Source organism: Oncorhynchus kisutch, linkage group LG2 (assembly GCF_002021735.2).
Source record: "Oncorhynchus kisutch isolate 150728-3 linkage group LG2, Okis_V2, whole genome shotgun sequence".
Taxonomy (NCBI): domain Eukaryota; kingdom Metazoa; phylum Chordata; class Actinopteri; order Salmoniformes; family Salmonidae; genus Oncorhynchus; species Oncorhynchus kisutch.
The window spans coordinates 49,888,743-49,913,682 of NC_034175.2; the positions used below are offsets into that span (position 1 = coordinate 49,888,743).

Genomic DNA, 24,940 nt, shown 5'->3' on the forward strand with positions numbered 1-24,940 from the left:
GTTCTGGGAAAGATCAAATGCATGAACCGGCTGGGGGTCCACGAGGACAGGTTTGAGAACCACTGGGTTAGTCAACCAGATTAGGAAAAACTCTGGGCCCCAAGATATTTTGAGATAGCATTGGCCTATTTATTTACTCTTAATTATCAGTGGGAATGGGCTTCCATAGTTTTGTCCAATCCTAAACATGCATGCATGCAGAATATTTCATGCAATCCTCTCATTGGCAGAATGAACATCTTTCAGTTGCACGGTCTGATTGAGCTGATCTGCCTGGCTCTCCCACAAAGCTCCCAGGCGGTCACACTCATCAATCTTTTGAACTTGCGAAGCCAGGACACTTGGCTTGTAACTGATATCAACTAGAAACAATCATGTTTACTCTCTTTCATGTAGGCTTTTTGTGGTTGTTGCTTTGATCACATCAGAAGCTCTATATTTTCTCATGTGCACTGTTATTTATTTATCTGTGTTGCCGATCTCACGCCGTGGTCTACAAATGCTAGTTGTGGTCGTTTTTTTTCCAATGGGGAAAAACAAATGGTATTTGTTGAATATTAGGTGTACAGTAAAACTACAATTTATTTACCCCCCTTGACTGTTATGATGTGGAGAAAATCAGAGCTGTAAATAATCCGAACTGTAAATGGTCTAACCTGTAGCCAAGTCTTTATAGCCTATAAGGTTAATTATGGCTGTCATTGGTTACAATCTGCCACAATATCAATGAAGCCAGCTAAGTTATATGAGGGGATAGTAGTAGTTGGTTATGGCTATCTGAATGTGCACATGATGGAAGTTAGCGGTAACTTAAATATTCATTATGTAATAGAAAAAGATGCACTGACTACTATGTGACAACATTGTCCAGTCGTTTGATAATAACTAAAGCTAACAAATGATAAAATGACAAAAATGTGACTAAGACAAAAAAATATTTTAAGACTAAAACTAAATCTAAAATAGCTGCCAAAGTTAACACTGCATGCTAGACTCTTCCTCACCTCTTTGTCCTCTCCCAGGCGGGGTCCATGCAGAGGGACGTGGCCACTCATTCTGTGAGTCGTGGTGTGGGCAGCCCCCGAACACACCCCACTGAGGAGCTGTCCCCCACCGCGGGGGGTATCGGGGGGTTCCCCGTCTTCGGAGGGGGGTACCCCAGCGCCCTGTCCCACCTGGAGGAGGGAGGCTTCGAGCAGGACGACGGGGCGGCAGAGGTCACATGCATGTGAACCCTGAGATTAACACACAGATAATATCTATCCCTCTAATCTCTTCCCTAACCAAGAAGATCATAGTTTTGAAAGCAAAACGTGGCACTTTTTAATGTATTTTATTATGAAGCCATACGAACCATTTTGAGGTGGTGTTATTTCCTTTTTTTTTTAAATTTTGTTGGGAAATCCAAGCAGTCTGTGTTCACTGACATTGAGATACTTTTACTCATACCCACATTCTTCCACACATACACTTATTAGTCATGATTCAAAAAGATCACATTGTTCACGCTGCACCTTTTCATGTGATGAGAACACAGACACACACATTCACACAACTGTTACCAGCACAAAGCAGGAAGCACAGGACACACCAGGAAGAACCTCTCTGTGCACAGGCAGACCTCTGGACTAATCTCCCTGTGACCCACAACACACCTGTTGGACAGATGTGTCCCAATGTTTTTGTTCTTCAGTCACTGCTCACCTTTCAGACATTGTTCCTGTTTTGGAAAACCTCCTCACCCGCTCATCCACCCTCCCCTTTAGAACTGCCAACACCTCTATTCAATCCAATTCAATACAACTCTCCTCGTTCTGACGTGACATCACGTCTGCTCAGGCTCAAGGTGACACGGTTCAGAGACACAGCATATCTACATCCTGCCACCAGCTCCTCTCCCTCCTCTCCTTTCCCATAAACACACCCAGCAGGATGTAAACATTTATCAGGTGGACAAATAGACACGTTCGCTGTGTTGGCGCTACTGACAATATCCAGGTCAGACTTGTCTATGGGCCTGGCGGTGAGTACAGCCATATTACAAACAGCCCTCTCTCTTTCTGTGATGGTTGTGTTTAACTCTGGGTGTTTGAGTTCAGGCCTGGAGAAGCTTGTTTGTACATTCATTTCTTGGGTGAGTTCAGATGTGTTTTTTTATATATATATATATATATATATACACACACACACACACACACACACACACACACACACACACACAGAGAGAGATAGAGGACTGCCAAGCCACAGGGGTGCCTGGGTAAGTAGGAACGATTGAACAATATTTCAAACCTTTTTTGAGATGTACACATACAGTACATTAGAGCCATTGTATTCAGACAGTCTGATTGGTGCTAAACATCTATTGTTCACTAATCTGTTCATGATGTCATCATTAGTGTATATTTCTTAAGTATTTTATAACAATTTTACCAGTTGGCATCGGATCAGTAGATATTCTGTTCCTGCACCTATTGTGTCATTGGATGGCACTGGTTATCAGGCCTCAATTGTTTCATTCTGCTCAGTGATGTAGATTCCTCTCCTCAGATCTTGAGACAAAAGCCCTAGTTTCTTCAGGAGACAGTTGACTCTTTTGAAATGTTTGATCATGTGAAGGGAAACAAGCAAGGGCTTGTTGTATAAGAAAACAACATCATGCTGCTGTACATATCGTAATGTTAACAGGAAGTATTACTAGAGATGCACAGACTACAAGTTTTTAAATTAGCTCCCTTTTTTGGGGATGGCGAAACAAATCAGTATTATCTACCTGTTGCAGTGTTTTCATTTTGGAGAAATTGTCATTTGTTGTCATTGGTGTTTTATCTAATTAAAAAGTGAATTTCCCTTTCTTGTTCCTCTGCGTGCAGTTGTATTCTCTGCTTAAGAAATATATTATATCCTTAAGAAATACTGACCGATTTACTTTTAAAGCGCTTGGCCCCACATTCACATCTGCCACCTTAACCTTCATCATCAAGGTGTTGAGGCGTACATCTTAGAAATGAAGTGGCAAACGACAGATGGGGCCAATTTATACAAAGGGACATTTCAAAAAGTCAACAAGCACATTGGGTAACAGTCTTTTTTTATTAACAGACATCATGAAAATGTAACAAAATTCAGTTCATTAAAAAAGGAAAATTAAAAAGTGGGGCAGATAGACAAGACTCCTCACAAAATAACTTAATGACGAGGGGGAGGGTAAATGGTGACGGAGGTATGTACTCAGAGCAACAAAAGCAGAGATTCTGAACCACAAATGGATCCATAGCCTCTAAACCCTACACACACCTGTACATTTGAGCAGATTGGATACAGAAGCATTATAGTCATAGCTTCATCTTGCCTTCCAATGGGCTGCATGGAAATGTCTGCATTTTCCCACCAATCCTCTCAGATCTACAGGAGTGGCAAGGGGTCCATTTACAATTCAGCGAGAGAGAACAAAGGCAACAGAGAGAATGTAAAGCACCAGGAAAACAAGATGGAGGGGGACATGGGAGAGCAGAGGTTATATACAGGGTGCCCATGAGTGTGCCTTTGTCATCAACACATTATGGTTTTATGTAGGTTGAGCAAATCCAGGTGCTTAAAATGTTAAAGCAAGTAGTGAGAGCCTGTCTGTAGTGTGTAGCTGTTTCAGACCTGGGTTCAAATCAATGATGTATATAAACTCTGGATTGCTGATGCTATGCATTGGCTAATGAGAGGCTTTGGAGCCACCGGTCGGCCATATTGGCAGTCCATAGGAATTCCACTTGAATGTTTCAAGGACAAAATTACATATATTTAAGTATTGTTGTTGTAGCGGGGCCAGTAACATTAGTACTTTTAAGGATGTTTAAAATTACATTTTTTACTTTTAGCTCACACAATTACAAATTATGCATGTAGCTGTCTGTAATAGAGTAAATGTGGCAAAAACAATTGTAGACATTTGTTTTACAATGGTGCCAAGTTGGGAGGTGCGGTGGCTTCAAAACAGCGCCCCCTGTCAGTCTAGTGTATATAAAAATCATTGGTTCAAATACTATCTGAAATCTTTCAAATACTTTGAGCATTTGCTTTAGAGTGCCAGTTGGGTGGGGTTTGCACATGTGGGACTTCTCTTGGTTCCATTGCAACAGGCAAGCTCAATCAAGCAGTATTTGAATACACGTCTGGTCTCCTGTGTGCAGCTCTCCTCTCAGGCCTCGCTCTCCCCGGCTGAAGCGTTCTGGACCTCCTCCTCCAGGATAGGAACGATCAGGTTGTCCTTGGACATCAGGTTGTACTTCATCACGAAGCGTGTGAACCGATGGCACAAGAACGTCTCATTCTGCAGGGAGGGACATAGAAGGGAAACAAACAAGAGAATTAGGCTGAGTTAGGCTCTGTCCAGAAACAACCCATAGCACGTACCCTCTAGACATAGAGGTGACTCAAGAAAAGCAGTGCCTGATTCACTAGTTTATAGACTGTAGTGCCATTATAGCTTTGGTCTGCATGGGGTCATTCCATTGACTACTGAGCCGGGATCAGTGGACCATGAAGTGAAGCTAATCATCTGCCCAGTTCTAGTAATAACCACATATCAGTGTTTCCCAAAGCATTTTACGACTAATTCCAACAAACGTAGCCTTAAGATGCTTTTGGGAAACCTGGTCTGAAGCGCCACCTGTTGACTGAATTTGATACAACCACAAAATGGAACATAACTCATCTGGCAGAAAAAAAGCACAATAACTGACCTGATTCTTCTCAATTTCCTCTTCAACCTGCTGTACACTTGTGGATATGAGCTTTACATTTTCCAATTTAAACAAGCAGAAAAAAGCAGTTTGTGTCCCTGTGACGCTATTCTATCAGTTTCAATAAGAACGAGGAGCCAAAATCCAGGTCGATTTGGGAAGTGGGAACTTCCAACTACCACTTACCTCATACTTGTCGAATATCTGGCGATGGTGGAAATAGGCATGAGAGAATATCCTATAGATACGGCGACACACAGAGCCCAGCTTGGCTACAGAGGACTCCTTGATGCTCACACTGGGGAGAGAAGATTGAAAGTGTATGAGTAGGAAACCAAAGTATTGCTTTACATAGTGTGTGTGTGTGCGCTCACCGGCTGGGGAAATACTTGTTGCTGTTGAGAAGGCAGGCAGCTCCGTCCAGCGTGTGCCTAGTATAGTCAATGGCAGGACACTGGACACAAACACACAGGCAATTGCATCCTGTGCCATGGCAGGCTAAATTGAAAAATAAAACCCTGAGTGAATTAAATTCTGATTTTAGTAACACTCACCTCTTTGGGGGTTTTGTGTGCAGCACATAGGAAGATCCACTGCTCTGTGGCAGTCATCTGCGTGCAGGTGTCTGGGTGGCACTCACTCTGCAGTTTCACAGCTAGTCCATTCAGCTCCAGACAGAATTGCCTATAACAGAGAGAAAGAAGGGGTGGGTGGGGGAATGGGGATAAGGAAAAAGATGAGTGAGACAACACCAAAATCAATTACTCTAATTGATTTGGTAGACACACTCAGTGTAGAGAGTCTAATCAGTCAAGTGTGTAGTTGGTATAGGGTCAAAGTAATACGTCTGGTAAGTCAAGTGAAGGAACGCAATGTACCTGAGGTGCTCGTACTTCCACACTCCCTCGTCCTGTCCCTCTGGAGGCTCCAGGATCTTATCGATGTTAGAGCAGTCTGACCGGATGTTCTGCTGAATGTACTGAACATGGACAGGGTACCACTGAGGTTAGTCAAACATCCGGATTCTGCTAGCATCCTTGTTAACAGACTAAGGTTCTGACATGGATGACAATGATCACACTAGATAAGATGCTTTGTAGGTTTATAGGGCAGCAGCCATGTTAAAATAAGGCACAGCTCGTCAATGTCAGGCTTGACAGCTACAAACAGCATTCTGCAATCATGACACTTGAAGCTAATTTGAAGCTCAAAATGGACTCCTCAGTCATTCCCCACTGACTAACTCAACCAAACCTGTTGTACAGCCAGAGTGCTGTCCATCTCCTCAAAGGATTCATCCGGCCAATTGTAGAAATCCTGCAGTGAGAGAGGGACAAAGGGATAACGTTAATCATATTCACTGTATGTGCTCAATGGACAAACGTGTCACCTCTCAGCCTTCACACCATCTAGCCATAGACAGCATTGTTTACATTAGCTAGCAAACACTGTATTGGTTGATATGCTAGCTAACGTTAGCTAACTGGTAACTGTCAGCTATTTTGACATAGCTTGCTAGCTAGTTAACTGTTGATGAACTGTAGACTTCAGCACTGTAATTAACTAGCAAAAATATTTAGCATCAGCTAACTATCAAAAAGTCATTACTTTTGTTGACCTTATACTTGTAAAGTGCCCCAAATTACTTAGCTATACTGAACAAAACTAAACAACAATTTCAAAGATTTTACTGAGTTACTGTTCATATAAGGAAATCAGTCCCTAAGCCCTAATCTATGGACTTCACATGACCGGGCAGGAGTTCAGCCATGGGTAGGCCTGGGACGGCATGGGCCCACCCACTGGGGAGCCAGGCCCAGCCAATCAGAATTATTTTTCCCCACAAAAGGGTTTTATTACATACAGAAATGCACGCCCAATTTTTCAGTTTTGGATTTGTTAAAAAAGTTTGAAATATCCCATAAATGTCGTTCCACTTCAAGATTGTGTCCCACTTGTTGTTGATTCTTCACAAAAAAATACAGTTTTATATCTTTATGTTTGAAGCCTGAAATGTGGCAAAAGGTCGCAAAGTTCAAGGGGGCCGAATACTTTCGCAAGGCACTGTACATTGAGCTGCACTGGGATTGGAACTCAATCATTGTTACATTAAGACACCATGGAGCTGGCGCGAGATATGGGTCGGAAAATGTACCTCAATGCTGGAATGGGATGTGCCGCTGTACTCCAAATTGTACATTTATCCACCCTGCTCCAGCAAGAAGATTGAAATTCTACCACTTTTTATCATTGATGCATACGCCATCTAATAGGACGCTGAAACTGAATTCCACATTCCTCTCAATAACATAATTCCCTGTAAAAGTCTTAAGGCCTGTATGTATTGCATTAAAAACAATGGCATAGTCCTTCACCATCACTGGAATTACATATCTATTAAAAAACTCTACATAACTATACATTTGTCCATTTCAATAAATAATTGTGTCAGTAACAAAATACCGTTCTCAAACCATCTATAGAAAAATGATGTATTATTATATTTTATGTCTTTGTTATTCCAAATCAAACATCGATTAGGGGAAAAGCTACATTTATATACAATTAACCAGAATAGTAACACCTGCTTATGGAAATTGGATAATTTAAGGGGAATTTTAATGAGCTCAGTTACATTTTTGGAAAAATTCAATGCCACCAACCTTTTCAAAAACAAGATTTGGAATAATATTCCAAATCCTATCTGCAAATTGGATGTAATTCTTGATCCACCTAGTCTTAAAGATAATATCTGATGTACCAAAATCAAGCACATTTAAACCGCCCAGATCTAGAGTCTACTTCTTTACTATTTGCGTGGGGAACATCCAATGCCATTGCAGCCATTGCAGTCTCGATACTTCTTCAGTTTTTGACAGCAATATGTGACCATTTAACAACCAAGCATCAAATCTCAACATTCTCAGTGATGGGAGTAAAAATGTTATTCGCCCTTTGTTTGGTTTTTACATATCTTGATGCCCAGGTATGTAATAACATTTTATGGGAATACAGGCAATATCAGACAAATCATTAGATTGATACTTTAATGCAAAATGTTCTATTTTATTTAAAAGTCAAACAAGATAGAAGACAATACATTCAAACACAGATTTTTATAGACTCTGTTCTATTCCGTTCTATTCCACCCCCCCCCTTAGGTCATTTAATTGAGCTATTGCATCCATGTCTGAATGACTTGTTTAAAGTAATTGCCAAATCTAAAGAAATCCAGTGTTTCAAACATAAAACTATACTCTGCCGTATCGAATGCTTGACAAAAAAAATAGAAATATATTTTTGGGGGATTGCCAAATAAAACGGTCGTAATTTGAAAGGTTACTTTAATCTATCAAATCTAAAACCAAAGAATATTATAGAATTTATAAAAAATTCACTGGTTTGACCTTAATTACCAGATGATGTCTTTCTTAATCTCTTCCAAAGATATATTTTGGTCACACATTATTTTGAACTCCACATCAATACACAAAGCATTCTCTTTTATGGAGGACAGAAAAGAGGTTATATCGCCAACATTATCCCTTTTAGTATATAATTTACCATAGAACTATGTAACAAAGCAAGACATTTCCTTTGGATTTCTGATGTATGTCCATTTATGTTCAGTTTAACCAAGGAGAGTTCAGCATTTATTTTTTCCAAGTAAAAAATATATTTAGTGTTTTTCTCACCTTCTTCCATCCACTTTGTTCTTGATCTCAAATCAAATTGTATTTGTCACATGCGCTGAATACAACAGGTGTAGTAGACCTTACCGTGAAATTCTTACTTACACGCCATTAACCAAAAACGCAGTTCAAGAAATAGAGTTAATAAAATATTTACTAAATCAACAAAAGTTTTTAAAAATCGAATAATTCAAAGTTAACAAGAAATGTACATAACAATGAGGATATATACCGTGGGTACCGGTAGGGTCAATGAGCGACGGTACAGGTTAATCGAGGTCATTTGTAAAGTGACGATGCATAAATAATAAACAGCGAGTAGCAGCAGTGTAAAAGCAATGTAAATAGTCCGGGTGGCCATTTGATTAGTTTAGTTGTTCAGCAGTCTTATGACTTGGAGGTAGAAGCTGTTAAGGAACCTTTTGGTCCTAGACTTGGCGCTCCAGTACCGCTTGCCGTGCATTAGCAGGGAACAGTCTATGACTTGGACCTTCCTCTGACACCACCGCCTACCCTCTGTAGCGCCTTACGGTCAGATGCCGAGCAGATGTTATACCAGGCAGTAATGCAAACGGTCCGGATGCTCTCGATGGTGCAGCTGTAGAACTTTTTGAGGATCTGGGGACCCATGACAAATCTTTATAGTCTCATGAGGGGGAAAAGGAGTTGTCGTGCCCTCTTCACAACTGTCTTGGTTTGTTTGGACCATGATAGTTTGTTGGTGATGTGGACACCAAGGAACTTGAAACTCTCGACCCGATCCACTTCAGTCCCGTCGATGTTAATGGGGGCCTGTTCGACCCTCCTTTTCCTGTAGTCCACGATCAGCTCCTTTGTCTTGCTCACATTGAGAGAGTTTGTTGTCCTGGCATCACACTGCCAGGTCTCTGATCTCCTCCCTATAGGCTGTCTCATGGTTGTCAGTTATCATGCCTACCACTGTTTTGTCGTCAGCAAACTTAAGGACGGTGTTGGAGTCGTGCTTGACCACTCAGTCATGGGTGAACAGGGAGTATAGAAGGGGACTAAGTACGCACTCCTGAGGGGCCCCAGGGTTGAGGATCAGCGTGCCAGATGTGTTGTTGCCTACCCTTTACCACCTGGAGGCATCCCGTCAGGAAGTCCAGAATCCGTAAGCTTTGTCCTCATATATTATGTTTTAATAATGTGCTCGTCTTGATGACTCAAGTCCTCTTGTCCATAGATGGTAACAATGTCTTTGATTAAAGACTTTTGGTCTTAGCAACCACCTTTCCTCTTTGAATGGTCAACCTTCTGGTTTCCCAGTATGCACCATATAACTTCAACATGTTTGCCTTATTCTAGCATTCAGTTCTAATAGATTTAGCTGCAGTCTTTAACTGTTCATCAGCCGGAAGTGTTTTGTTAAATTTCTGGTCATTGTTATTTTTCTGTCCATCTGTAGATATAGCGAGGTTGATTGAATGAAAAATGGCTTTATGGTCCGTGAGAAGAGGTTTCAATAGAGACATCTACTCTGGATATTAAACAAAAATTGATTATTGATTGGACATATCTTTGCAACACAATGTATATTGTTTTATATATATATATATATATATATATATATCTCAAAACCATCAAATCCCAAACATAAATTCAATTTGGAGGGATTATTCATTCTTGTAGCTCAGGAGGTAAGCAATCCCATTGAGGATCCCCAATAGAATTCCAATCCCCTCCAAAATTCAGTATGGCATCCACAAATATATCTAAAAGTATTTCCTGCTAAAAATCTTGAAATAGGTTTTTGAACTTTTATTTGTAGCATAAATGATTTTTGTAGCTTCCCAAAATAAAAAGACCATTCACATCTATAACTAAAATGAACCATCTTCCAGAATGATGGGCCTTACTATTGATTACTTTACCTTTAAAAACTTCCCTTTCAAAACTGCCAAGCCAGCAGAATGGTTACTTCCATAACAGCACTTTGTGTTGAACAATGGAGATTGTCTGGCACTGAAATTCCAAAATGTCTGCAGTGGTTAGTGCTAGCTAGCATGAGAACAAAAAGGGCAGTTTTCCATTAAAACTAGCAGTATTCTTCTCGATGTATCAGTGTGGATACGTGTACAATTTGGAGTACAGTGGGATATCCCTATCCCATCCCTGCATTGAGGTACGTTTCCTCACCCATATCTTGCACCAGTTCCATGGTGTGGTTAGAGGTTAATATACCCATGATTGCGTTCCTACCCCAGTGCAGCTCAGTCGTAAACAAGTGTAACAGTAGGGTCGGCATCTTCTAGCAACTACGTTAGCTAGCATCAATTAATTAGTTACTTGCTAGCTATCAAAAGTGGTTCTCTGATAGTATTCATATTGGGATTTTAATCTAGTTTGCCAACTATCTAGCTAGACAAGTGTCGAAATGTCTGCTGTGCAACATTTTTAGCAAGCCAAGTTAGCAAGCTACTAACGTTACTGGCTTGCAGCCCCGACCCTTCCTGTGTTTTTCAGAAGCCATCACCGAAATTAAATTCACGGTTGAGGTAAGGCCACTATGATCACCGATGGCCTCTTCACCAAATGCAATCATATTCAGATTTCTAGAAACATACCTTCGCCTTGGTTCCAGGCCTATTCCTCCTCAGAACTGCAGTACCCTCCGCCATGACCATCTCGACAGAATGCCCGGATGCAAATGATGCACAAGCTTGTGTGACGGATAACAAGAACTGGTAGTGAGCTACCAAATGGTTGTCATTCCTCCAGAGATATCACTGACACTGCACATTTGCTTGTTTACGTACGTATGTGTGAATCATAGTATTTGAAGAATACGAGTGTATGCAGGGGTGGAAGGACCTTTTACCAAAACCAGTTCCTTCAACAAAATGTTATGCAGATCTGATTCTGTATATTCAACTTGTCTTATTCAGAGTGTTGCAGGTGTGGGCCTGTGAAACGCACTCCTCAGCCTGAACAGTCCCCACTTGCACATAAAATACATCTCAAATCCTCTTTTCATATATCTGCTCAGGAGATACACATCCAGATTCAATAGTCCACTTTATTATTGTAACAAAACATGATCAGAATTATTTACAATTGAATAACATATAAAAAAAAACTAAGACATGAACAAGGCAACAATCTTCTCTAATAGGATGGATGGGGGTTACAGGGATGTTTTACAGTGAAACAGATTTTACTCTACATATTTGCCAAGGATGTCAGCATCACGGAACAGGAAGTATTCCTGAAAGACAAAAATACAATCAATACACAAACTAATGAATACAGTAGTAGGACATAATTTCAAATGATCACTTATCATACATCTAATAACAATAAAGTCGAAAACAGTTCTAGACATGCCTTGTCTTCCAGGTCTACTTTAGTTCCTCCATACTCTGGCAGAAGGACCGTCTCTCCAACTTTGACACTCATGGGTGTCAGCTTCCCTTTCTGAATGAGATCAGTAGAAAAAAAAGGATTGCTATATTGTATTTGGGCATTGTGAAATCTGATAAGCCAGTTAGACAACTCAGACAGACTGTAAGCCACAATTGTAGACAGACTCCAGTTAGTTACACAAATCATACACAAGCTACTGTTTAGCCAGAGAGTAAGATCGAAGTAAATTACCTGGTTTGTGGAGCCTGGTCCCACTGCCACCACTGTGGCCTGCAGAACCTTGCCTTGGGCCTTCTCTGGCAACATGATGCCCCCCTTTGACATAGTCTCCGCAGCCAGACGCTCCACCAGCACCCGGTCAAACATGGGAAGGAATTTCCTGAAAGCCTAAAAGATGTATGAGAACGGTTTTATGACGGAGACAACGTACAACAAAACATTGAAACGGATTTAATCTACATAGCTCATCTGAGGTTGAGAAGTGTTGGACTCTTCTTCAGTGAGTGCTTGACATTCCAATTGTTATACCCTCAAATTGCCACTAGCTAGAGTTTGATCCATTGTGTGAACTGAAAAAGGCTTAAGTAATACAAATGCACGAGGGGCCCCTTCAATAGCCAAAAGGAGATGTGTTGTAACCACCTGCCATCATCTGCTGAAAATAAGGACAATTTTGTGGGGGACTGTTTATTTAACTAGGCAAGTCAGTTAAGAATTTGTTCTTATTTACAATGACGGCCTACTCTGGCCAACACTGGGCCAATTGTAAGCTGCCCTATGGGACTCCCAATCATGGTCAGATGTGATAGAGCCTGGATTCGAACCAGGTACTATAGTGACACCTCTGAGATGCAGTGCCTTAAACTGCTGTGCCACTCTGGAGCCCCAGTGTACACCATTCAAAACCTTAAGGTGGATTCCAAGAGTTCCTGGCTTGGTAATTGTAGTTGCTCTTATTGAAAGGCTATTTTTTGTGAACGTCCAAAATGAATCACATCTGTGAAAGAGACTTTCATTTAAGGTTAGGCCTACTACCATTTAAGCACTACTAAAAAAAAGGGCACTTTGGGATCTAAATGAACATATCTTTTAGCTGAATGTATCCAAATGAGCTTGCACACGGAACACAAGAGTCACTAAAGGTATACATAAACCTACTACAGGTTAGTGGTACTCTATGCAAAATAGTTGGAGTGAGTGAAGCTGACAATATGGTGGCTGTGGAGATTGTGTCGTTCAACAGTTTTAGGGAAACTGATATGCTGATCGTGAAGGTGGATTTTGTGGCTTTTATTGTATATGTGATTAATTGTCCTGCCCAAATGAACAAGGAGTCCAAGGAACTGGCCATAATTGTATTTGCAGCTGAAAGGTTATTGGGTCTCCAGGACTTCAAGGCCAAAACATTGCAAGGAATACTGTGCAAAGATGCTCTTCCTTCTCAAGCCCCAGAGTCTGAAGGGATCAGAGTTGACGTTTGAATGACTAAAGGAGTACATTGATTTGTTTCTTTGGCTTTTATTTATTCGGGAACAATACGAGTATACTAACCCGTACAGTGGGTGGCGACATACACCTCACATTTTTGCTATAGAAAAATAATTAGTGGAACCTTCCTCACAAATTATTTCCTGTACAGTTACAAGTAGAGGGTTTGTCACTGCCCTTGACTACTAGCAGTGTCCAGGCAATTTGCAAGTAGAGCCTGCCAAAGGCAACAAAGACACCGTTAGTATTCACTATTGAAAAGATGTAAAGCAGCATTTCCCAAAGGGGTGCACATTTGGAGTTTTGCCCTAACACTACACAGCTAATTAAAATGATCAAAGCTAGATTATTATTTGAATCAGCTGTGTAGTGCTAGGGCAAAAACCAAAACGTACACCCTTTGGGGTTCCGAGGACCGAGTTTGGGAAACACTGGCTTAAAGCAAGCAATTGTTAGATATCTGATGTAGCACAATCTTTAAGCTAAAACTACAAAAAAATAAAAAGGGTATGGATTCTCTCTGTGGCCTGCATAATGCAAGGAGTTTAGGAGTCAACATTTTGAAGATTTGCAACACCAGCTGCCTGTCTGGTAACAGATGTATCTTTGACCTTGAATGAAGGTTGTCGGTGAGACAGGGGACAGAGGAGGGTTTGTGGTTCTAGGCTGTTGACTCCTGGGCAGGGCTCTCCAACCCTGACCCACAGATAAACTTCTATACTAATCATGGCTTTGATGTTAGACTAAATTCCAGAACAGGTCAGGGAGTGTGCTCAAACTTGATTTGTGTTAAATTCTTCCTAAACAGGTGTAGACAAACAGTGAAACCTGGGCAAGGCTTTGTGGGGTTTAGTAGGCTCAAGGACCCAGACGTCAAGAGATAACATTGAACAAAAACAAATAATTTGAAGTCTGTTCTTCAGTGACCAGGGTTTCAGATCCCATTCTAACATCTTTAGAATACTGTGCAATATTCCCAAGCAGAATTGTGCAATCTAGTGCGGCAAAATGTATGGACAAATAAAATGCTGTGACGCTGTTGAACATGGGGTCACGGCTTCTGCGTTACCCGGAACTGGTTGATAGCCGGTAATTCCCTTTTTCGTTGTGCAAGGGCAGACAGTGAAATAAACTAGAACATACAATTGGTCAAATAAAATACCACACTTGTGCACATATCAATTTAGATTGCAACAGCAAATGCTTCTACTCATCACTTTATTCGTTCTTCATAGTTCACTAGTACCCATCAACTACAGTGCCAATTGTGAAACTCGAGCTCGCTAATTTAGCTATCGTACAATCAGAAGTGTGGGACAATGCATTGCAGATCGCATAGGTTACTATATGACACGCCTTTACACAGTAACCGTAGCTAGCTAATCTGATATAGTCCTCCTGTATTCCTGGTCATGTCTGACCTTGCCTGCGAGAAATCAAAGCATAGGTTAGCTAATGCAATAGGAAACTCGGAATGCTAACTCTGCTAGTGACAAACATGACACTTGGCATCCTAAATTATATTCTAGCTATGTGTTTTTGATAAAGAATGTCTTACCATTTATGTGAGAGACCTTGTAATGTTGAGCACCGACTTCTTTGAGCGTGGATTTGACACACTGAACGAGTCCCCACGTGAGGAAATATCAAGAAATGGTTCACGCATGCGTGTCTTCAAATGGCCTTACTTTACAGTTCCTGGACAGTTTCAGTTCCAAAATATTCCGTTCCGTCACAGAATACAAAAGGCAGGTGTACATATAGAAGGAACTCGCCAGGACAGTTGTGAAGAAATTATAATGTATGTTTCATGTGTTCTCATGTGATTGCAGTTTGCAGCAATGTTGCACAAGGTGTCAACTTTGAACCCCCCTTTCTCTCCAATGGCGCATGAGAAAGTTCTGGAACATGGGGCCCTGGAACGAGCATATCAGTGAAACATGTAGTTTTATTGACAAGTTAAACACACAAAATAAATACTTTCCCTAAAACAAAGTGTATAAATATCACAATCATTTGACATAATATGGTTTTGATGTAAAGGTTCCTTCAACTTCAGCAAATATTTATCTATTTAAAAAAAAACTTTATGCATATTTAGGGGTGGACCGGTAAATTGCCCGGATGCAAAAGGCCATGTGCATTGTTGCCTGTCTCTGAAGCGCTGTTGCACAACCGCTGTACCATTCTTTTCCCCATTATACCATCCTGTCTCCTTCAGACGAGCAAATCGTGTCATCATTAAACAACAAGTAAGTACTATTATGTATTCGTAACATTTTATAGAGCTTGATGCGCATCAATCTAAACAACATATTGTCTGAAACGTCATGCTTTTGCTAGTATCGTTAGCTGAACATATTTTCAAGCCTGTCATGCCTCCAACAACGACATTCAAATAAGTAGCTATCTGTGCTAACGTTAGCTAGTTAGCCTAAGTAGGATTAGGAATGTAACTTGCATCCACGTTGCCATAATTACAAGACACTGGTAATTATGGCAACTTAACTTGGCTGTCTCCAATACTTTCCCAATAGTCTTGGTAGTTACGTTTTTAATTGATATTTCGAAGGTAATTAGTCGCGTAATTGTTTTCATGTTGATTGTCGTGTCCTCTGATCTTGATTAAATAATGACAGAGCCCAATTGGTCACATTTACTCATGTCATGACATGCTGTACCTACAAGATATTTAATTTATCCCAAAAGATTGAGTGAAAAAAAATCTAGATAAATTTAACAATCTGCATTTCTCAGATATTGAATTCTGTACAACCGAAGTAAGAGGCGTGAGCAATACACCCAGTCCGGTGTTGTCCAAGCTCGAGCTGGGGTAGTGTCTACTCGGGCTGCTATAGGCTGCATATAAATCTTTGCATTTTCAGTTCACAAATAATGCTTTCCTTTGTCTTTGGCCATCTTTACTACATTTTCAATTCATTCAGTAGCTAGGTCATTAATTTGTGGAAGGCATTAAACATTACTGTGCAATTTGACCTTACGCAACATGACCTGAACACACGTGTGGAGAATCAGAAATGTCTCTAACCGCTCTTTTCCTGTCACAATTGAGCAAATCTCAACAAACTCCCCATCAGATACAACAATAATTTGTAATCAGAGATTAACAACCAAGTGCAATAGCCCTCATATGCCTTACATGGAATTAGGCTGCTACTTTATTATTATGCAGAATTCTAACGACATAGAGATCCTATTAAATTAGCTAAATTAATTATAATTCCTAATTCTATGGCTATCTTGTCCTCTGCCCTTGGTTTGGGTTCTGTGGAATAGGAAATTCTGCCAAATCATTCACATGTTAGCCTACTGTGACAGTTTAAGATTCCCTCCTTTTGAGACCATGGCCTGCTTAATACATTTGGCATTTGTGTCTTGGTCTTTCTGCAAGACATCAAACACACATTTGCATGTGTTTGCTCTGTGTTATGGAAATGGATGTCCTTTTTGTCCTTGAGATTTTCGGGGTATTGCATCATCTGTATCACTTCATTCATTGATTCTTGTCTTACAACTCTTTCTGTACCAGGAGCGGTCACTAGGGTGCACTGTATAGCTTGCCATTGTCACCTCCAGACATTGTCCATATGTGACATCTGGACTGGGGGAGAAGATGTCTTGGGAATGATCTGGAAGGTTTATGTGTTACAGGCTAAACAAGTGGTTTGCTACTTTTAGCTATTACCAACACATTTAAGTGTATATTAAAATGAAGAAGGTCCTGATAGCCAACAGCTGTTGACACAACGCATGCTTTTTGAGTACACTATGACAGAGTAAATACAGTTCCCTTTCCCCCTTCAGAGATGTTGCGTCTACCCACAGTGATGAGACAGATGAGGCCAGTCAGCAGGGCCCTGGCCCCCCACCTCACCCGGGCTTACGCCAAGGATGTCAAGTTTGGAGCCGATGCCCGGGCCATGATGCTGAAGGGAGTGGATCTGCTGGCTGATGCTGTCGCTGTCACCATGGGACCCAAGGTAGGAGAGGAGGGACTTGCTATGACCATGGGTTCCAGTATTGTGGTGCCAAATGAAATGTAAAAATCTGTACGATTTTACATTTCGCTCCGATTTCGTGGAATGTACGAAACTGCTATGTAAAACCAATCCATTAGTGTTCCACTTTTCATTTGACTCTCATTTCCACCCGAAGAACGCTGTGCACCACAGTGTTTTGTTCCAGGTGCCGTTTCTGGCAGGAACAACTGAACACAAGTGTTTTGAGCTATATCCTTTCCCCCTCCCTTCCTCCAGGGTCGCACAGTCATTATCGAGCAGAGTTGGGGCAGCCCCAAGGTGACCAAGGATGGCGTCACTGTAGCCAAGGCCATCGACCTGAAGTGCAAGTACCAGAACATTGGTGCCAAGCTGGTCCAGGACGTGGCCAACAACACGAACGAGGAAGCGGGAGATGGCACCACCACTGCCACCGTGCTAGCCAGAGCCATCGCCAAGGAGGGCTTTGACAGCATCAGTAAAGGAGCTAACCCTGTGGAGATCCGCCGTGGCGTCATGCTGGCTGTGGAGACCGTCATCAATGAGCTGAAGAGGATGTCCAAGCCAGTCACCACCCCTGAGGAGATTGCCCAGGTAACCAATTGTGTTAAGAATATTGATTACTCAAATAAGTCAATATTCTTATCATTTCATATCTATTCAATTGATGGAAATTATTGATTTGCGACAGATGCAATATCTATATTCTACTTTATATATTAAGATAACCTTTTGATGGTGACTAACATTTTCAATGCTTTCTGTTCTGTCTGCTAGGTGGCCACCATCTCTGCTAATGGAGACGTAGAGATCGGCACCATCATCTCCAACGCCATGAAGAAAGTGGGCCGCAAGGGAGTCATCACTGTCAAGGATGGCAAAACCCTTTATGATGAGCTTGAGATCATTGAGGGGCTGAAGTTCGACCGTGGATACATCTCCCCTTACTTCATCAACACAGCCAAAGGTAAGGTCCCCTGTCTGCCATGACCCCACCACCAAGCCCATATTCTGCTATTTTGGGGCTTTAAAATTAAGAGAAACTCCAGCACACTGGTGATCTTGATGCTCTACAGATTTAATGGATTCTTATAATCTTCATGCTCCACATTTGGCAATTTTTTTGTTGTTGAGCTTTTACATCAACCCTCATCTCTGCCCCTCAGGCCAGAAGTGTGAGTTCCAGGATGCCTATGTGTTGCTGAGTGAGAAGAAAATCTCTTCTGTCCAGAGCATCGTCCCTGCCCTGGAATTGGCCAACCAGCACCGCAAACCTCTGGTCATCGTGGCCGAGGATGTGGACGGAGAGGCCCTCAGCACCCTGGTCCTCAACAGGTCAGTTCCCTGTCCATTTAGCACCCTGTGTCTCAGAGAAGCAGTTCTCATGTGGGATCAGTTTTTGCTTTTAGATCATAATTATAATCACAGGGGACCTGATCCTAGGTAAAGAGTCCAAATGAGATGCTTTGTGAATACAGGCCCTTGTACTCAGTCGGTGTCCTTTATTTAACCAGTAAACACCCTTAAGGACCTGTTTTTGCTTTCGCCTTCACATTAACACTGACTGACTGCTTGGGCCAAAGGGAAACAACCAGTTCACAGGCCTGCAACAATAATATAAAGGTCTTATCTATATCACCAACATCATTCCGCTCTAGGTATTCATTTATGAATGAAGAGTCAACTTCAATTAAGCTGTCGACCCTTTCACAATTCCTGCCCTCTCTTTATGGGTAGAGGAATGTGTGTAGATGTAGGGAGTCAAGTCAGTTTGGGGGTGTGTTATATTATTCTCTATAATGGCTGTATTTACACAGGCAGCTCATTTCTGATCTTTTGCCACTAATTGTTTTATTGACCAATCAGCTCTTTGGCCAATAATTGGGAAAAATATCAGCATTGGACTGTCTGTGTAGACTTAGATGCTGGAGGGTGTTGGGTGTGTTATCAGGGGTTCTCAAACTTTTTGGGGTCAGGGATCCCTTTTGTGATAGCATTCATTGCAGGTTTGTTTTTTGTAATTCATCTTGTTCTGGAGGGAGCTCTGCAGAGAGGTCACTAGCTGGCACACCCAGTCATAAAATATGATTTTAAACCTAACCTTATCCACACTGCTAACCCTAATGACTGACCTTAAATTTTGTTTATATGATTTTTTACAATATAGTCAATTTTCACTTTGCAGCTGGCTTAAGGGGAACTCGCTCAGTTCTGTCTCCAGGACAAAACGTCTTATTAATCCAAAACACAATTTGAGTGAGATAAAAATATGATACAAGGAGATTTACTATGACTTCAGCAGTGCATGGCCAAACAAACCAAATCTCGGGCACTGGGAAGGAACATTTTTAAAGGCCCACCTCTTGGCATTGGATACATTTTTGCAGTTTAAAATAATTTTCTGCAATACTACAAATTTTGCCATGAGGCAGAGAACTTTTTAAAGTTTTAAAGTTTAAATTACAGTGTATTTATGTATACACATTTTGGGGGAATACAAGAAGTATTGAAAAATATATAATTGGTGGAGTATTCTGGATACCAATATCCCTGTAAGCCTCCCAGTCCCATGTTGCACAGGGTTAAGAAATTGTATAGATTCACAATATTTTATTGCACACTCTAAACGGATCCCACTTTGAGAGCTTGTATTATATTAACCTCTACTCTTTCTTTAGGCTGAAGGTGGGACTGCAAGTGGTGGCAGTCAAGGCCCCAGGCTTTGGAGACAACAGGAAGGCCCAGCTGCATGACATGGCCGTTGCCACCGGGGGCACTGTAAGAATACTTTTACAATACAACCACCCCATGGTCACATTGATCTATAATTACTGTAAGAACACTGACACCAACCACCCCATACTTGCATCAGTCCATTTTGATTTGAGAAATCAAATTGTAAAGCAAGATAAGTTAGTGCGGCTTGTGCTGTTCTGTCGTTCCACACAGAAACATGTCTCCTACTATCCTTGTCTGACTACATGCCAGGCAGGGACACTTGGTCTGACGCTTCTGCGCTGGCATGATTTGCCAATCAATGAATAGTTTGCATAGTCATGCTTATCCAATGGCTGAGGCTTTAACTTGGACCTGTTCTAAAAATGGAAAGTGCACCCTCCATGCCTCTCTTGAAAGATGGGTGCCATTTTGAAATGTTCAATTAGGGCCAATGTATACCTGTTCAAATCCTGCCCTTTACTGACATCCTCCCTTTCCCTCTTCCTTCCCTTTAGGTGTTTGGTGATGAGGCGGTGGGCATTGCTCTGGAGGACATCCAGGCCCATGACTTTGGTAAGGTTGGCGAGGTGTCTGTCACCAAGGACGACACCATGCTGCTGAAGGGGAAGGGAGACACTGCGGCCATCGAGAAGCGCCAGGCAGAAATCGTTGAGCAGCTGGAGAACACCACTAGCGACTATGAGAAGGAGAAGCTCAACGAGAGGCTTGCCAAGCTGTCTGACGGAGTGGCTGTGCTCAAGGTCAGTCACAGGGCAGGGGTTAAGGGGGAGTGGGTCAGAGGGGAAGGGGTCAGCTGGGTTCCTGAATGGCGCAGTGGTCTAAGGCACTGCATCTCAGTGCTAGAGGCATCACTACAAACACCCTAGTTTGAATCCAGGCTGTATCACAACCAGCCGTGTTTGGGAGTCCCATAGGATGCCACACAATTGGCCCAGCGCTGTCCGGGTTTGGCCGGTGTAGGCCATCATTGTAAATAAGAATGTGTTTTTAACTGACTTGCCTAGTTAAATAAAACTTGGAGGGGGACATACGATTGCAGAGTGAAAGTCTTAAGAGTGTAGAGAGATGGGTAGGATTTGATTACTTTTTGTCCTTTTAATGTCCCTGAATATTGTCATATTATTAGGTAGCATGTTAAAATTAGGAGATTCCTGCTCTGACACAAGATTTACATTTGTTAATGAGTCGCTTCTGTATCTGCCTTGCATGGCAGAGAAAGCAAAAGTGTCGCTGACTGTTCTTTTCCAGGTAGGAGGAACGAGTGATGTGGAGGTGAATGAGAAGAAGGACCGTGTGACCGATGCCCTGAATGCCACCAGGGCCGCTGTGGAGGAGGGCATTGTGCCCGGAGGTGGCTGTGCCCTGCTGCGCTCCATCCCTGCCCTGGATGCCCTCGTGCCCATTAACACTGACCAGAAGATTGGTAAGTAGAGTTCCTGCTCTGGATCTTAACCTAACATGCCAATAGGTTTTTCATTTTGGCTGGAAAGTTGGAGTGGGGTATGTTCGATTTTTCTTTCCAACTTCTGGACAGATAAGTATTGTAGCTTAACTTGGTGTATCACTTCCTGTCTCCATAGGAATTGACATCATCAGACGAGCCCTGCGTGTGCCAGCCATGACCATTGCGAAGAACGCTGGTGTGGAGGGCTCTCTAGTGGTGGAGAAGATCCTTCAGGCCGCGGGGGAGATAGGATACGATGCCATGGCGGGAGAGTACGTCAACATGGTAGAGAAGGGCATCATCGACCCCACCAAGGTATGGATGCTTCAGCTTGGCACTACACTGTCGTTCACCCAGCATAAAAAAATATATATAAAGACAGGGTCATTTTTGTAGTGATTGGAAATGTACAGCAATAATGTTTGCAAAAGTTATTTTAATTCAAGTGCTCATTGTGCAAATGTATTTGTTTTGAATAAACAGTTGGAGACTAAATATATAGTTTACATGTTGTCAAATCTAAGCCAACCCTTTCTGTTTTGCCCCATGGTTGCTAAATAATCAAATGTATTTATAACGCCCTTACATCAGCTGATATCTCAAAGTGCTGTACAGAAACCCAGCCTAAAACCCCAAACAGCAAGCAATGCAGGTGTAGAAGCACGTAGACAACCCGTCTACTTAGTTTTTTTTCTACTCCCGTTATGATGTAATCTTCGGTTAGACTGACAAAGCATAGACAGAAGTTGGCTGATGGTGGTATCACAGGCTGTCTGACGATTTTGCTCCCTTTGCCAGTGTCTCTGTATTACAGCAATGACTTGAGTGTCTCCCCCTACAGGTGGTAAGAACGGCACTGATGGACGCTGCAGGTGTGGCTTCTCTGCTCTCCACCGCCGAGTGTGTGGTCACAGAACTGCCCAAGGATGAAAAGGAGGCTGGCATGCCAGGGGGCATGGGTGGTATGGGAGGTATGGGGGGCATGGGAGGTGGCATGTTCTAAGGCTCACCTCAAAGTGCTGTTTAGACTTAATGGCAGAATGAGGTTAGGGGGCAAATTATCCCTCCAACCCCAGACCTGCCCAAACAGACTGGCCATGAGTTTATTGGTGCTGCAAATGGATGAACCCTACTACTTCTGCTGATTGTCTCCCCTCCACCCTCCGGTAAGAACGGACCAGCCTCCCCAGCCTTACTCCGTCCCTCTACCCACACCTGACTGAGGCTCTGACCGACTCCAGTCTGCACCGATGACCCCCCCCTGCCCACACAGTTTACCTCATAAACATGGCAGTCTCATCATCCATCCTCAACATGCAGAATAGTCTTGAATATTGTGCAGAATATTCCCTGTCAATTATGAAAGATACTCACCAGTGAGAATAATCCAATGCTGTTCTTGATAAATTGTCATTTGATATCAAATGGAAGTAATGAAGCCTGTTTGTGTGCACTACAGAAGTTCAAACAAGAAGGCTGACCTAAAATGGTCAAACACAGTATAGATGTAACTCAATATTGATTTACAGAGTTTTTTTGTATTCTTTTGTAACTTTGTTAATTTCAGTGTTCCTGGTTCACCCACAATGTTGGAAGGAACCATAACTGAAAAGGTTAAGTTAATTAAACAATTATTGCTGAGCATGAGTTTTATTTTTCTTCATCTCTGACCTGATTTAATACTCAAATATTCTGTAAGTTTAGAACTGAAAGAATAATAAGATACATTTTACTAAGAAACATGACCTTATGATTGGGTAAGAGTGCCTCGTTTACTAGTAATTTAGCGGAGGGGAAGGCTAAATGTGCATTCAAATCAGCTAAATGCCTTTCTGGCAAAGGGAGGGCGCAGTTTGCAGAGGTTGATTGGGTAGGTAGGTGTAGCAGTTTGGGCCAGTGAAGGTCTAAGCCACAAATTTTAATGTTAAACCCATTGGTGTCCTCGTGACCTGATTTGTACTTACTGCTCATGACAATTAGCCTACATTTTATTTGATGTGTGTTCAATAGGAGCCACAAACTATCATGCGCGCGTGTAAGCATGTTAAACTGCTACTCTACTATTTCCCCCCCCCCCCAGTACGTTATTTCTTTGCAAACAACTGATCATTCAACGTGTTTTGTACAATGTAGACATTTTGTTTTGTTTTATGTATTTAATAAAATCAAATGTTCTGAAGGAACAAGTGTATTTTGCTTTAAAAAATATATATTTTATGACCAAACATACCAATTCAGAATATCTGCTGCTTTCAAAGTATGATACACTGAACTAGAATTCTAACAAAAAATACATTTGAGATTCATGAACTACGGTGTGCATTAAAACCTGTCTAGGACATACATCCCGCTAGGGGAACGTTTGGCCGGAAATTGCCTGATATGTCATTTTTAAAAGTAGGGGGGTAGCCTTAATAGGTTAATTAAGTCTACCTTAAATTAAACCGCGTAGTGAGTACATTCCCGCAACCACTAAGCATTGAAGTCCAAGGCGCAACTTCTCCGCTGTTTTAGTATTGTGGCTACCACGCTGTAACCGCGTGAAGCGAACTCGTGCATATACTGTGACGGAGCGTAGTCTTGCATCGCGGTCATCTCAATTTCTGCGTTGCTGCTCGTGGCAGTGTCATTTCGCTGAATCTACACTACATTGACAAAAGTATGTGGCACCCCTCCAAATTAGTGGATTCAGCTATTTCAGCCACACCTATTGCTGACAGGTGTATAAAATTGTGTACACAACCATGCAAACACCGGCAGTAGAATGGCCCATACTGAAGAGCTCAGTGACATGACACCATCATAGGATGCCACTCAGTTTGTCAAAGCCCTGCCTGCTATCGTGCCCTGGTCAACTGCAAGTGATATTGTAAAGTGGAAACGTCTAGGAGCATCAATGGCTGACGGAACCGCAGAGTGCTGCAGCACGTAGCAAGTAAAAATTGTCTATCCTCTGTTGCAACAATCACTCAGGTCCAAGCTGCCTCTGGAAGCAACACCAGCACAATAACTGTTCGGCTGGAGCTTCTTAATGAGTTTCCATGGCAGAACGCTACCTGCCCAAATGCATAGTGCCAACAAGTTTGGTGGAGGAATAATTATCATGGTTCGGGCTAGGCCCCTTCATTCCAGTGAAGGGAAATCTTAACACTACAGCATACAATGACATTCTAGATGATTCTGTGCTTCCAACTTTGAGGCAACAGTTTGGGGAAGCCCCTTGCCTGTTTCAGCGTGACAATCTCCCGTACAGAAATGGTTTGTTGAGATCAGTGTGGAAGAACTTGACTGGCCTGCACAGAGCCCTGACCTCAACCTTATCTAACACTTTTGGGATGAATTGGAATGCCAACTACAAGCCAGGCCTAATCGCCCAAGCTCACTAATGCTCGTGGCTGAATGGAAGCCCACACAGCAATTTTCTAACATCTAGTGAAA

General features: G+C 42.0%; 3 protein-coding genes across 6 annotated transcripts in view; 2 read left to right on the top strand and 1 right to left on the bottom strand.

Annotated features, from left to right (window-relative positions):
* The window catches only part of LOC109867883 (raftlin-2), a 30,130-nt gene extending 27,270 nt beyond the window's left edge, over window positions 1–2,860 (top strand). For both annotated transcript variants that reach the window (XM_020457192.2, XM_031796562.1), the window contains exon 8: window positions 1,023–2,860. In XM_020457192.2, the coding sequence (XP_020312781.1) occupies window positions 1,023–1,232 (210 nt within the window). In that variant the 3' untranslated portion in view covers window positions 1,233–2,860. The remainder of the gene's footprint in view (window positions 1–1,022) is intronic.
* A 214-nt stretch (window positions 2,861–3,074) lies between these two features.
* On the bottom strand, window positions 3,075–15,198 carry LOC109867889 (MOB-like protein phocein). Of its 3 annotated transcripts, XM_020457220.2 has the most exons (8): window positions 14,859–15,195; window positions 12,044–12,199; window positions 5,991–6,053; window positions 5,615–5,715; window positions 5,291–5,420; window positions 5,111–5,190; window positions 4,923–5,034; window positions 3,075–4,324 (listed from the first exon to the last, which is right to left on the bottom strand). In XM_020457220.2, the coding sequence occupies exons 1-8, from the start codon at window positions 14,859–14,861 to the stop codon at window positions 4,193–4,195; spliced, it is 777 nt and encodes a 258-aa protein (XP_020312809.1). In that variant the 5' UTR covers window positions 14,862–15,195; the 3' UTR covers window positions 3,075–4,192. The 3 variants fall into 3 exon arrangements, with proteins under 3 accessions (XP_020312809.1, XP_020312793.1, XP_020312800.1); XM_020457204.2 differs by lacking the exons at window positions 12,044–12,199; window positions 14,859–15,195 and adding an exon at window positions 11,014–11,180; XM_020457211.2 differs by lacking the exons at window positions 3,075–4,324; window positions 4,923–5,034; window positions 5,111–5,190; ... (1 more) ...; window positions 5,615–5,715; window positions 5,991–6,053 and adding exons at window positions 11,446–11,654; window positions 11,774–11,863 and having other exon boundaries at window positions 14,859–15,198.
* Window positions 15,199–15,405: 207 nt separating this feature from the next.
* Window positions 15,406–23,685, top strand: LOC109867907 (60 kDa heat shock protein, mitochondrial). The gene is made up of 10 exons (XM_020457230.2): window positions 15,406–15,552; window positions 17,126–17,301; window positions 17,578–17,913; window positions 18,097–18,286; window positions 18,486–18,654; window positions 19,998–20,097; window positions 20,553–20,798; window positions 21,307–21,481; window positions 21,639–21,817; window positions 22,344–23,685. The coding sequence occupies exons 2-10, from the start codon at window positions 17,128–17,130 to the stop codon at window positions 22,503–22,505; spliced, it is 1,731 nt and encodes a 576-aa protein (XP_020312819.1). The 5' UTR covers window positions 15,406–15,552; window positions 17,126–17,127; the 3' UTR covers window positions 22,506–23,685.
* The last annotated feature ends 1,255 nt before the right edge of the window (window positions 23,686–24,940 follow it).